Here is a 12,302-nt window from a genome sequence, read left to right as displayed (position 1 = left end):
GTGGTCCCAGCATAAATGTGTACACACGTTTTCAAAGTTTGTCAATATGACGCTATGTATAATGTTCCCAGAATACTCACTGATTTGATGCAAATATTTGCAGACGCTTGAAAGCAAGATTGATGATTCTCTGATTTCAAAATAAAATGTTCAAAAAAAATGAAAGTAGGAAAAAAAACATTTTGCTAAACTACTGTAAAATGTCAGGTACCATTTCTTTGCAGCATCGTTTAGTAACACGTGTTGATGCATGCTAGTATCTCTCAAAAATATTCATAATGGAAAATCAGTGTAACCGGTTTCAGTAACATGATGGGAAACACAAATAAACAAGCATTAGCAAAGCCAGCAGAACTGAAATTGTTGGTCAGCTTTTAAGTTGTGGCATGATTTTTGTAAAACCTTATTGTGTGGGAGCTGCCTGGCCCTCACCATTATAACAAAAAACATTGGCAAAAGCAAAAATTGTTTTTTGGTCTCAAAAAGCACACACTGCCACAGTAGTTACTGGCACTGAACAAAACTACTTTGTGTACCGACATGCTGCTTGTGAAAGAGCAGAATGCGGTCACCCACAGTGAAGCCAGCCGATAGACAGGCAGAGAGACAGAATTTTGATCAACACAAAAGGTCATGGTCAAAGCCAGACCAAATTAGGGGCCCAATTATTAAAGAAAGTTTCAAAAGTGCACAGATTGTATATGCCCTTGCATTAAGTGCAGCTATATGGCTTTCGTGAATTCCTAAGAATTTACAGAAGTAGGACAAGTAATAGTACTCCTGAAAAATATTTGTGAACAGCATTGTAGCATGAGCAAATATGAATGTGTAGATTTGCTCATGAGAAAATCTGAGTGTTTGCAAGTTTACTTTCCCTCCAGCCACTTTTTTCCCCAACTCTGGAAGAAGGTTTACATCTGCCATTGTCAGGAGTAAATTTCCAACATTTCTCAGCATGGGAAAAGATTAGAGAAGAGTTGATTAAAACCCTTAAAACATGAAAGTTAGTAGGTTTGCACAGACTCAAAAGGGCATTCTAACCCTGGAACTATTGCTTACCACTACCTTCAGCCCCAGTATGTAGATCTGCAGAAACGTGGCAACATAAGGGGACTGCAAGTATTCAAACACTGCTATGGTATGAGCCCCAGCATAATCAGAGAGGCCATATCACAGCTCTTATATAATGAGTTTGCTGCCATAATTTGTCACCACACTACATGGCCCCAAAGGGGCAAGTGGATTTTGTAACAGGGCAAGTAGATTTACAAATAGACATTTTATTAAATTCCAGACCCCTGCGGTGTGTTTCACGTTTCATTCTGAAGTAGCTTCAGTGACTCTTTATGAACGATACTGGAAGCACGTGTGGGGTCTGGAGACAGTTTCCGCTGGCTGGGTGTGCCCCCTCAGGCTGTAACAGCCTGACCACTAGACAATTAAAACACTGCAGTGCACTTTGCCTTTCTTGCATTGCAGAAGGAACCTCAGCTCACCCAAAATTAACAACTGTGTGTGGTATAAAAACTGAGGAAAAACAGTAATGGACTTGCAATGAAGTGCACAGAAAATATACAAACACGTCCATGTACACCAAACCAATGGAAGGTATGCAAATCTTCCATCGCATTGTGCAAACAACACTTTTATTTATTAACTGAAAAACATAAATTACCATCTTGATATCTAGAGCTATTAAGGGCGATACACAGGAAATGCACCTTTTTACTTCCTGCATAAAGGTCATGACACTGGACATCACCCCCTACTGTGGGGGGAGCTCAGTTTGTGATTGTTTGCACTTCCATGTGTCCTTTGGGAATGCTTCAGTCCTAGCCTCAAAGCGCCTCCTACAGGAGCTGCCGCTTCAGTCGTGGTCAGCAGCGCAGTCGCCAGGGCAGCTGGAAGCCAGGTCATCGGCATCCTCATAGGCAGTTCCACACCAAATGCAGTAGAGATGTTTCTCTCTTAAGTAGGCCGTCAGGGCCTGCAGCTTCTCCAGGGAAGTCAGCTCTTCAGCCGTGGAGTCCTCTTTGTCATCCCCATCTTCCTCCTCTTCTTCTTCCTCCTCCTCATCCTCTGGTTCGTCAATCTTGGGCCAGAACCACAGTTCCTGAGGGGCTTGCAAGCCCTTCTGCTCGTCGAGCTGCAGACAGGCTCTTTGACTTTTCCTCAAATCTGCCTCAATCCTCATTTCTTCGTGCTTGCTCTTGAACCGCGAGCGGAAGTGGTCGGCAGCTTGCTCCGACGCGCGCTGTCTCATCTGTATCTTTCGCCTATAATTTTCAAGCCTCTCCTCTGCTTTGCGCTTCTGCAACTCTTCATGGCCAAGTCCACTTCTGCCTTTTAAACAAAAAGATATTCATTAGATTTAAAGAAACAAATAAACGTACAATAAAGTGTTTTAAAATTGTTTTGTAAACCAACAAAAATAACATTACCAGAGTATGTACCCCGCAGCAACAGAACATGACCAGGATACAGTTCACATCAACAAAAGCAACACATTAATAAGGTAAGAATAACTTTTACTCAAGATACTCCACAGTTTTGATTGTGCCTCACCAGCCTGCGTGCACCAATCTGAGATGTAAATCTGGGTACAGTAACATTGTGCATTTGTAAACCCATCGACCCCTCCTGCAGGCTGTAGGTTCGATGGTGCCCGCACTACAAATCTGTAGCTTGCCCGTATAGACCAAAAGTTGTGGAAAAACGGCGCCAGCATTTCTTTAATCAATTTCAGTGATGGGAGATAGACAATTAAGAGAAAAATAAAAAATCTCGCCTTACACTCATAAATGAAACTCTGCAACAAAAGTGGAAACCTCTAAATTATGGGTACTCCTAGTACGGCTCGTGGGCCTCCAGCGGCCCGGCAAGCCTTCCCTGGCGGCCCGCGGACCTTGCAGACAATTTACCCGTGTTAAAAAAAAAATTACAGTGTCTGCCAACACTGAGGGCATAGACTCTGCTGCTCTGTGGGCGCCCGGGCGCTAAGAGGTGAAAGACAAAAGCCTCATTAACATACCAATGGTCTTTGCCCTGGTCTTTGCAATGGTGTGTGCCCTGAAGCTGTCTCAGCCCGTGCACAGACAGGCAGGGAGAGATGAAGAGGGTGACAGAGGGAGGTAGAGGGAGGAAGACCGAGGGAGTGAGAGAAAGGGAGGAAGACAGAGGGAGTGAGAGAAAGGGAGGGAGACAGAGGGAGAGTGAGGGAGGGAGGGAAAAGGAGTGTGAGGGAGGGAGAGCGAGGGAGGGAGGGAAAGGGAGGCAGAGAGAGGGAGAGGGAGGGAAGGAAAAGGAGGCAGAGGGAGGGAGGGAAAGGGAGTCAGGCAGAGGGAGAGCGAGGGAGGGAAAAGGAGGGAGAGCGAGGGAGGGAAAGGGAGGCAGACAGAGGGAGAGCGAGGGAAGGAAAGGAGGGAGGAAAAGGGAGGCAGACGGAGATAGAAAGAGAGAGAGAGGGAGACAGACGGAGACAGACGGACACAGACAGAGGGAGGGAGACAGACTGAGGGAGACAGACAGAGGGAGGGAGACAGACAGAGAGGGAGGGAGACAGACAGAGGGAGGGAGGGAGACAGACAGAGGGAGGGAGGGAGACAGACAGAGGGAGGGAGGGAGGGAGACAGACAGAGGGAGGGAGGGAGACAGACAGAGGGAGGGAGACAGAGGGAGGGAGGGAGACAGAGGGAGGGAGACAGACAGAGGGAGGGAGACAGACAGAGGGAGGGAGACAGACAGAGGGAGGGAGACAGACAGAGGGAGGGAGACAGACAGAGGGAGGGAGACAGACAGAGGGAGGGAGACAGACAGAGGGAGGGAGACAGACAGAGGGAGGGAGACAGACAGAGGGAGGGAGACAGAGGGAGGGAGACAGACAGAGGGAGGGAGACAGACAGAGGGAGGGAGACAGACAGAGGGAGGGAGACAGACAGGGGGAGGGAGACAGACAGGGGGAGGGAGACAGACAGGGGGAGGGAGACAGACAGGGGGAGGGAGACAGACAGGGGGAGGGAGACAGACAGGGGGAGGGAGACAGACAGGGGGAGGGAGACAGACAGGGGGAGGGAGACAGACAGGGGGAGGGAGACAGACAGGGGGAGGGAGACAGACAGGGGGAGGGAGACAGACAGGGGGAGGGAGACAGACAGGGGGAGGGAGACAGACAGGGGGAGGGAGACAGACAGAGGGAGGGCGACTGCAAGAGGGTGGAGGGAGGCAGAGGGAGGAGGGATACAGAGGAAGGGAGACAAAGAGAGGGAGTCAAAGAGAGGGAGACAAAGAGAGGGAGACAAAGAGAGGGAGACAGATAAAGGGAGAGGGAGGGAGACAGAGTTACAGACAGAGGAACGGAGGAGGGAGGGTGACAGACAGAGGAAGGAGAGAGGGGAGAGGGAGGGAGGAGGGTAACAGACAGAGGGAGGGAGGAGGGTAACAGACAGAGGGAGGGAGGAGGGTGACAGAGAGGGAGGGAGGAGGGTGACAGACAGAGGGAGGGAGGGATGGAGGAGGGTGACAGACAGAGGGAGTGAGGAGGGCGACAGGTGAGGAGGGCGACAGAGTGGGAGAGAGAGAGACAGAGAGGGAGAGAGAGGGAGACAGAGAGGGAGAGGGAAGGAGAGAGAGGGAGAGAGGGAGTGAGACAGTCAGAGTGAGTGAGACAAAGGGAGTCAGGGAGAGAGAGAGAGGGAGACAGAAGAAGTGAGAGGGAGCGAGAGGGAGTGAGAGTCTGTGTGAGACAGAGGGAGAAATAGGGAGAGAGGAAGGGAGAGAGGGAGAGAGAGAGGGAGAGAGAGGTTGAGAGAGGGAGCGAGAGGGAGCTAGAGGTAGAGTGAGAGATGTGTATATGCAGGGTCTGGTGGCTCAGTGGACGAAGGCGTCCGCTGCAGGGACCTGTGTTCAACCTCATGGTCACAGTTTTTTTTGTTGCTCTAGCCCTACCACCTCCTCCACTGACCCCGCCCCCACCGGTGCGGCCCTCTGACACAAACCACACTGTAAATTTGGCCCCCGAGAGAAAGTTTGTGAGTACCCATGCTCTAAATGTTACCAGACATCTTATACAATCATGTAAGCCACAGAAATCTAAAAGAAAAAACGGGTTAATTCAATATGAAGTTTAAGGAGAATGGGGGGGGGGGGGTACTGTCATACACAGTTTGTAAGAACATCCGTCTAATGAAGGTGCATGCACACACCCTGTAATTGCTTCTCAGGATAAAAAACTAATTGATGCCAGCGCTGGATTTATTACAAAATGTACTCGGAGGACATCTTAGAAATACCCCCTGACAAACGGCAAACTCCCTCATGCCCAGCTGACTGGTCTGCACCAGCCTGCCACACACATGTTTCTGACCCCTGAGGTGGGAGCCCTTGTGTTCTTGTGGGTCAGGAACAGAGCGTGTTTGGGATGAGGCGCTTCTCATCTACCCCCAAGCAGGAACAGCATTCAGGGCAGTGAGCCTCAAAGGCTTCCTGCCCTTTGTTATGCTAGCCAGGGCCTTTCCAGTTAGTGGAGATGCCCGCCCCACTTTTTGGCGGCAAAGTCGGTGAAAAAATTGGTCAGGAGAGGTGTGTCCCCCTCAGTCAGGATAACTCCTAAGTTGCCCTGCACCGAGGTCACCCCCTCCTTAGGAAATCTCCATTTTGAATGGAAGGATTCTAGCCAATAGGATTAGGAAATGCCCCCTTCCCAACGGGAGGGGAAATACTAGGGGTGTAGTCACCCTAAAAGGTAAATATCCCATTGGTTACTACCTGCCTGTACCGCCCCTAAATTCAGTTTTTAGCACACCACTCTGGTACACCGATCAACTGGGCACGCTGATTCACACAAAGGGTTTTGACTGATGGGACCTGATAGGAATTTCGAAAGTGGGGGGTTTGTGGAAGGCAGGTTACATGGTTTCCTTTGCCCAACTACAAGTGGAGTACTAGTTGGCGGCCCGAGTATTTTAGATACTTACAAATCAGGCACGCTTTGTTAGCAGTGTTGCCCAGGGGGGGAATCGCTACCCGAATCCACCACCCTTGAGGATAGGGTCCTGAACGGGGATCTGCCGGAGAAAGCCATATCACTTAATTATAAAAAGTGAATTAATAACACGGCAGACCTGCTGCTCCGACTCCTTGGCGCACAGGACTACGACGTAGCAGGGCTTAATTACGAAGAATGGACCGCGGTGGTGGCCTCCCCAAGAGAAGTGGCCATTTCCTCCAGGCTTCGGTTAGTGCAATTGAAGATACTGCGTTGGACCTACCTAGTCGGGCCGTTGCTGGTGCGCATGGGATAAAGCCCTAGAAAGTGTGGACAGGAGGGTACTTTTATTCACATGCTCTGGGAGTGCATGACTATCCAGCAATACTGGTCGGCGGATGCGGGCTGCATTGAGGAAGTGGTGGAACAAAAGATTGATTGCAGTATCAAGCTCTGTAAGTTAAATGTCTGGGGTCTAACTGAGCTGAGTGCTAAGGAGAAGATATGGGTGACTCTGGGTTTTATGGTAGCAAAGCGAAATATAGTGCGCAAGTGGAAAGCAGATGACCCACCGCGTATAGCGGATTGGAGTAAAGATATGGATTGGTGCACGATTATAGAAAAGACAATTTATGAAGCCAGGGGGTGCCCCGCCAAGTCGACTCAGATCTGAGAGAGTTGGAACAACTATAGGGGTGGGATCTGTGAGCGCCCACAGTCAAGAAATAAACCAGGAATTTGGGGGGCGAGAACTGGGGAACTTTGATTCCTATGCTGTTTGAATACGTGCTGATGTATCACTTGCCTGCCTTGCGTTATCATTTTATCATCACTGCTAATGTATGCATTCCTGCTGATTGTCAAGTCCTATTTTTTTTCAATAAAAAGAACTATTAAAAAAAATCTGTATTTAGGGACACCCCTGTATCTTGATCCTCAGATTCATACAACCTACGATGAAGACGCAGTGCAGCAAAGCCTGAAGCTGCCTGCAGACTTGGCTCCAGCCCTACTGGCCGGTCTCTGGCCTAAAGAACCTGCACATATGACGACGCCTATCCTGTGGCCAGTGACTTCGAGAAACCCGAGGAAGACTGCCCCCTCTTCAACAAAGACCAGATCTCCTGGGGACAGTGGCCCTGTCCAGAAGAATCCAGCGACAAGGACTCCAGATCCAGCTGGAACCACGATTCCTGCCTACTCTACACCCGACGCCCTCGGCCCGAGTCTGGGTGGCTCACCTGTCCTGTGAAGTCTCCCCAGCGATCCAGACCTCGTCTCCAGCGGTTGCTGACCTCTCCTGGACCCCACAAAGATGTCTGCCTGCAGCCTCTTTGTGAAGGGTCGCTCTGACCGTGATAGTCTACGGTGAGGAAAATCTGACACCAAAAGACACCCCTGCATCCTCAGCTCCCCGACTTTGGTGAGCCCAGCAGACAGTGCCCAAGTGTCCGGCGATTCCTCAACTTACCTGCCCAGCTGTTGGTCACCATTGTCCAGCCTTCTGGTCTGAGCCTGCAGCCTCTTTTTGCGACCGAGATCCCGCTTTACCTGCATTGGGAGCTCAACGCTTATTTGCACCTTGTACCCGGCTGACACCTGTGTCGCTGGTGGTGTATGACTGGTACTGCTTTGTAGCCCCCTCTGTGCTTGCTTTAATCCCCAGGGTCTGTGCACTGAAACAGCGGGCACTTACCTGCAAACTGTACCTCTTGTGGCTGCCCCCAATCTCCATTGACTAGCATTGGGCTCAGTGACCTCTGCCCCCAGCCGCCCAAGAGCTGCTGGTGGTGTAGTACCTACCTTGATCTGACCCATGCCCAGGGTTGGTCCAAACCTCCGAAGACAGGATGTGTAAGTCGAGTACTTACCTGTAACTGCATATAATTGTTTTCTTTCCATAGGATTGCATTGCATTTCTGCCTATTGCACTAAGTGTCTAACACCATTGCTACGTTTGCTACAGTTTGATTGACATTGCCAAAGTATTTTTAAAACTCCTGTAAAGTACTTTTAGGCCTTTACAACAGAATACCTGGTATGTTTGAAAAGTACTGCTATACTTGAAACTGTTACTTACCTGCAACAGAGTTCCTCATGGTTCTAATAAAAAAATAACAAAGTAATAACTTTTATACAAAAATATCAATCTTGGATTTAGTCTGAGTGTGTAAAAATGTCTTTCCATGACTGTGTACAACAAATGCTTAACACAGCCCTCTGATAAGCGAACTGCTCGACCACACTACCACAAATAGAGCCATGTGTATATTCTACTTAAGCCTCTGGGCATCCAATAAACTCTATATACTAATCCGAAGTAAGGTATAGTGTGCACAAAGAGCCAGCTTCCTACAAATGTTTAAATAAGTCATATTTAAACATTGCCAGTTTAATAGAATAATAGTGAAAACGTTTGACGGAGTGGGGGGCTCCGAGGATTTTTTTTTTCCCTGTTGGGGCGCAGCATTAAAAATTTTGAAGACCATTGGTGTAGAGTGATACTTCTCACAGCAGAGGGATCTACAGTGCGGGCTACCCCCTCGGATGCACCAAGAGGTATGAGCTGTCTGCACCTAGCTATCAACACCCACACTGAACAGCGATCAGGGACGAGAAAAAAGGACAGAGCACACACTCATCTGCTTCCGGATTCCTACTCATAACGCGACAGGAAAAACAAACACATGTTACAAGAATCTGTCTAGATAGTGGCGGAAAATTACCCTGGTTTTGGTGGCTAAGAAGCCAATGTTCAGTATCCCTTCAGATACCCCAGACGTTGATCAAGCGCTCTCTGACTACGACACAGCTCTGAATTCAGTTTTTGAGAAATAGCCCCTCTCAAACCTTATGATAATGGGCTACATGGACCCCACACACCTTGTTGCACAATAGAACTAAAAATGGAGAAAGCCTTTTGTAAGAGATAAGAAAGAAGGTGGTGTCAGACTAATCATATAACTGACAAGAACACCTATAGACTATCCTTAACCATGAACCATCGCAACATCAAGAAAGCCCATAAACTGTTTATAGTAAATCAAGTCGCAGAGGCTAACAATTCCTCCACAGCGCTGTTTAAATTGCTTAATACTTTAAAAATCAAAGTATATTTAGTTCAGTTAATAAAAACCATAATGTTTTACACAGCTTGACCAATAGAGATTACAAGTTCATTAAATGTAAACAAACACTTCTTTCTAGCATTAAAATATAGTTTGACCAATTTCTATTAAAAGTACAGAGGCTAAAAGTATATAAAAATAAATGCGGATACTAGCATGTTCGGTATTCATTACAATCGGCTCCAGTTTAATGGCATTATTGGTTTGTTAAAAATCAAGTGCTTTTCCTGCCTTTGTCCTGGATAAAGTGCGAGCGTGTTCGTGCAGAGTCGCCTTGAGTCAGACAGTTGTTCATTTATTGAAGTGACACAATACTCCTCCTGTTTCTCCTTTTTCCAAATTTTTGTACTGATATGTTCATGTAAGGTCTCTTAAGGTGCATGAGGATTTTAAATTAAGACTCGTCTGGATATAATATAATCATGTTTGTGCAAGGCAGCCAAGTTATGGTTGTGATAGCATCAAGCCAATGTACTTCTAAAGATGCAGACATCACGCTAACGCGTTGAGAAACAACAACTGCTTAATACTTGCATAAATCCGGGTGATTGCTCCCTAGAAATAACTATTTTGCAAACACTCCGTGATGCCTTGACCAACTACTTGGAAGACAAAATCTAAATGATTTATCAGAATTTCTCCAGCCCACCTGATCAGGCCTGTGAGGAGCTCGATTTTTGTGCACATCCCCCTAATTGTGCTACGAGCCTAAGTACATTTGAAGATTCTTCACCAGAGGCAATTCTGAAAACTTCTTGTCTCAGCTAAGTCAGGCTCTCCCTTAGATGTCTGCCCTCCCAGAATTATGGCAGACCTCTCATATGAGCTTGCCCCCTTAATCTGTTCCCTAGCGCCTAATCTCAGGGAACTAAGTTATATATGCACCATAACTGTTTCCATTCTAAAGATCATCTCTGCTAAAATGCTATGGACTATCTTCATGAGTGTAGGAGAGTAGGGTCTGCTATCCTATGGTCACCCCAAATTTTTGCTTTTTGCTTCACTGGTTTTCGACTACTGAGGCTGTGGGCCTGCTGATCAGACCCCCAGCCTGCTGTTCTCTCACTAAATTACTGATACATGTGCTATAGGTACATACCACAATTGGAAATGGACTCCTTGTCAGCCCCTGTATACTGCACTATAGGTGCCCAGGGCATAGGGGCCACCAAGGCCTACCAGGGGCTGCAGCATCTCTTTTGCCACCCCTGGCTGGTTCTTAAATTGACACAACTGGCTGATCACTCAGCTGGGGTAAGGTGGTGTAATCACCCCTTGCTTAGATATAGTATACCTATGTCTAAACCTATATCTGGACACATATAAACCTGTGAGCCACTCCTATGGAAGGCCTCATCAATCCTGGAGGCAGAGTGCGTGGTTTAATGTGAGATGGAGCTCTAGCATGAGCTGAGCCTGTCTGCAGCTGTCGGGAACAAATCCCTAAGCTGTTTCAGGATAATGCCATACCATATACTCTTAAGTGCATTATAATCCTCGCGGTTATATAGCAACTTTGGTTTGGCTTTATCAAAACATGTTGTGTAAGGTGTCATACGATTTGGAATACTATCCCCTCGCCAGTTCTGGCGACGGGGATAGCATTCCACCCCTCTAGAGGGGTAAGACATGTTACTTTACTTAAATGCGGTTAATTTCTAAAAGGACCTTGGATCCACAAAATGGATGCCTCTGCCACAGACACGAGTCTGACCCCCTGAAGCTGACCGAAACTCAGCCAAATGGGGCCTGGACAAAGGGTTTCCTGTCGCAGGGAGGTGTTACACCCCCCCAGACAGGAGATAGTGGATTGTAGCAGGGAGGTTTGAAAGAAACCAGACACTGCCTGGGGCGCACAAGGCTGCCCCTTGCATAATCCGGCCAAACCGGTTCTGGGGCACTCCAGCCCTCGTGCCAGGGCGGCCTGGATCAAAGGAAGGGGGTGTATCCACCCACTTCCTGGGTCCCACCCATAGGAGGGGACCTAGCAGGTAATCCAGCCCCCCAGATTCGAATAAGAGTGGGAGCAGTGCCAATGCACTTCAGATTATCCTGATGAAACATAAGAAACGAAACTCTGGACCCTTCGACATCCTACTCGACGTGGAAGCCCGAAGAATCTCCCTTGTGGTCAAGGAGTGACCACCCTGTGCAAACAGGCACCATCCAGCCATCGACGTCTGCTTTGTCGCAGTTCCCGCCGGAACTCGAGCGACAGAGATCGACGAGATCAACCTTGCCTGCCTTCTAACAGCCCGATCCACAGTCCCTGCAGAGCTGAGACCCGTGGAGGCGACCGGAAGCGTGGGGCACGCCATCTTGGAAAGACCACGAGACGCTGACCGTGCAGCCCTCGAGTGACCCTCGAAGCTGTACACCGGGGTTTGAGAAGCCCCAACCCTGAGCCACTCTTGCACCGAAGTTCAGCCCTCCACACTCGACGAGTGCTGCGTGGGGCCCTTCTGCTTCTTTTGGCTCAACGCGTTGGCCCGGTCACTTACCAGCCTGCTTGTGGCCCCTGTGCCGACGAAACTTGAAATTCGACCTGCGATTCTGGTTGCTCCAGATTTGCACCAGCTCCCCTGAAAAGGAGCCCCCACTCTGACCCTCCTGGTTCGAGTGAGAAGCAATCTCCCGGTTCCGCGTGGATTGCTTTTGCCAAGTGTTGTTTGCTCCAATCTTGAAGCCGACAGCGAGAGCCTGCGTGGGACAGATCGTGACCCGCTCCTGGACGTCGTAGATGCCCCAGAGCCCACGTGACAGCGGAGAGAAGCTCCTCGACGACCACCTGATTGCGCCCGACATTGCCTGGTTCCGTCCTGGTTCCACCCTGGTCACTGCTGAGTGACCCAGACTCTGTCCCCTCTGCTTTCAGGTACTCTTCGACTTGAGTCCACCCTTGGACTCCACCGGACACTTCTCTTTCACCCTGCCTGCAGCCCTTTCAGCTCCAAGCACCAAGAGCCTGCGTGACGAAACCCGACTCAACTTCGACCCTGTGCACCCGTTTCCTGTGGGTGAGGTAACTTTGCTCCGCCGGTGTTCCCACACTGGTACACATCTCTAGGGTCTGTGTCTTAAGTTTTGTTCCTCTAGGTTCAGAGGAAGTGTCCTTAAACTTTAACTTTACAACTTTTACGCACCCTTGGTTAACATTGGTGCATGCGTGCGCTTTCTGCACTGCACCCGAA

The 12,302-nt window shown here is 48.8% G+C and overlaps 1 protein-coding gene across 2 annotated transcripts in view; it reads right to left on the bottom strand.

Annotated features, from left to right (window-relative positions):
- Nucleotides 1-1,583: 1,583 nt before the first annotated feature.
- The window catches only part of GPATCH11 (G-patch domain containing 11), a 69,953-nt gene continuing 59,234 nt past the window's right edge, over nucleotides 1,584-12,302 (bottom strand). For both annotated transcript variants that reach the window (XM_078678848.1, XM_078678849.1), the window contains exon 3: nucleotides 1,584-2,343. In XM_078678848.1, coding sequence (XP_078534974.1) covers nucleotides 1,868-2,343 — 476 coding nt within the window. In that variant the 3' untranslated portion in view covers nucleotides 1,584-1,867. The remainder of the gene's footprint in view (nucleotides 2,344-12,302) is intronic.

Source organism: Lissotriton helveticus, chromosome 2_2, assembly GCF_964261635.1.
Source record: "Lissotriton helveticus chromosome 2_2, aLisHel1.1, whole genome shotgun sequence".
Lineage (NCBI taxonomy): Eukaryota > Metazoa > Chordata > Amphibia > Caudata > Salamandridae > Lissotriton > Lissotriton helveticus.
This window is presented reverse-complemented; position numbering and strand designations above follow the sequence as displayed.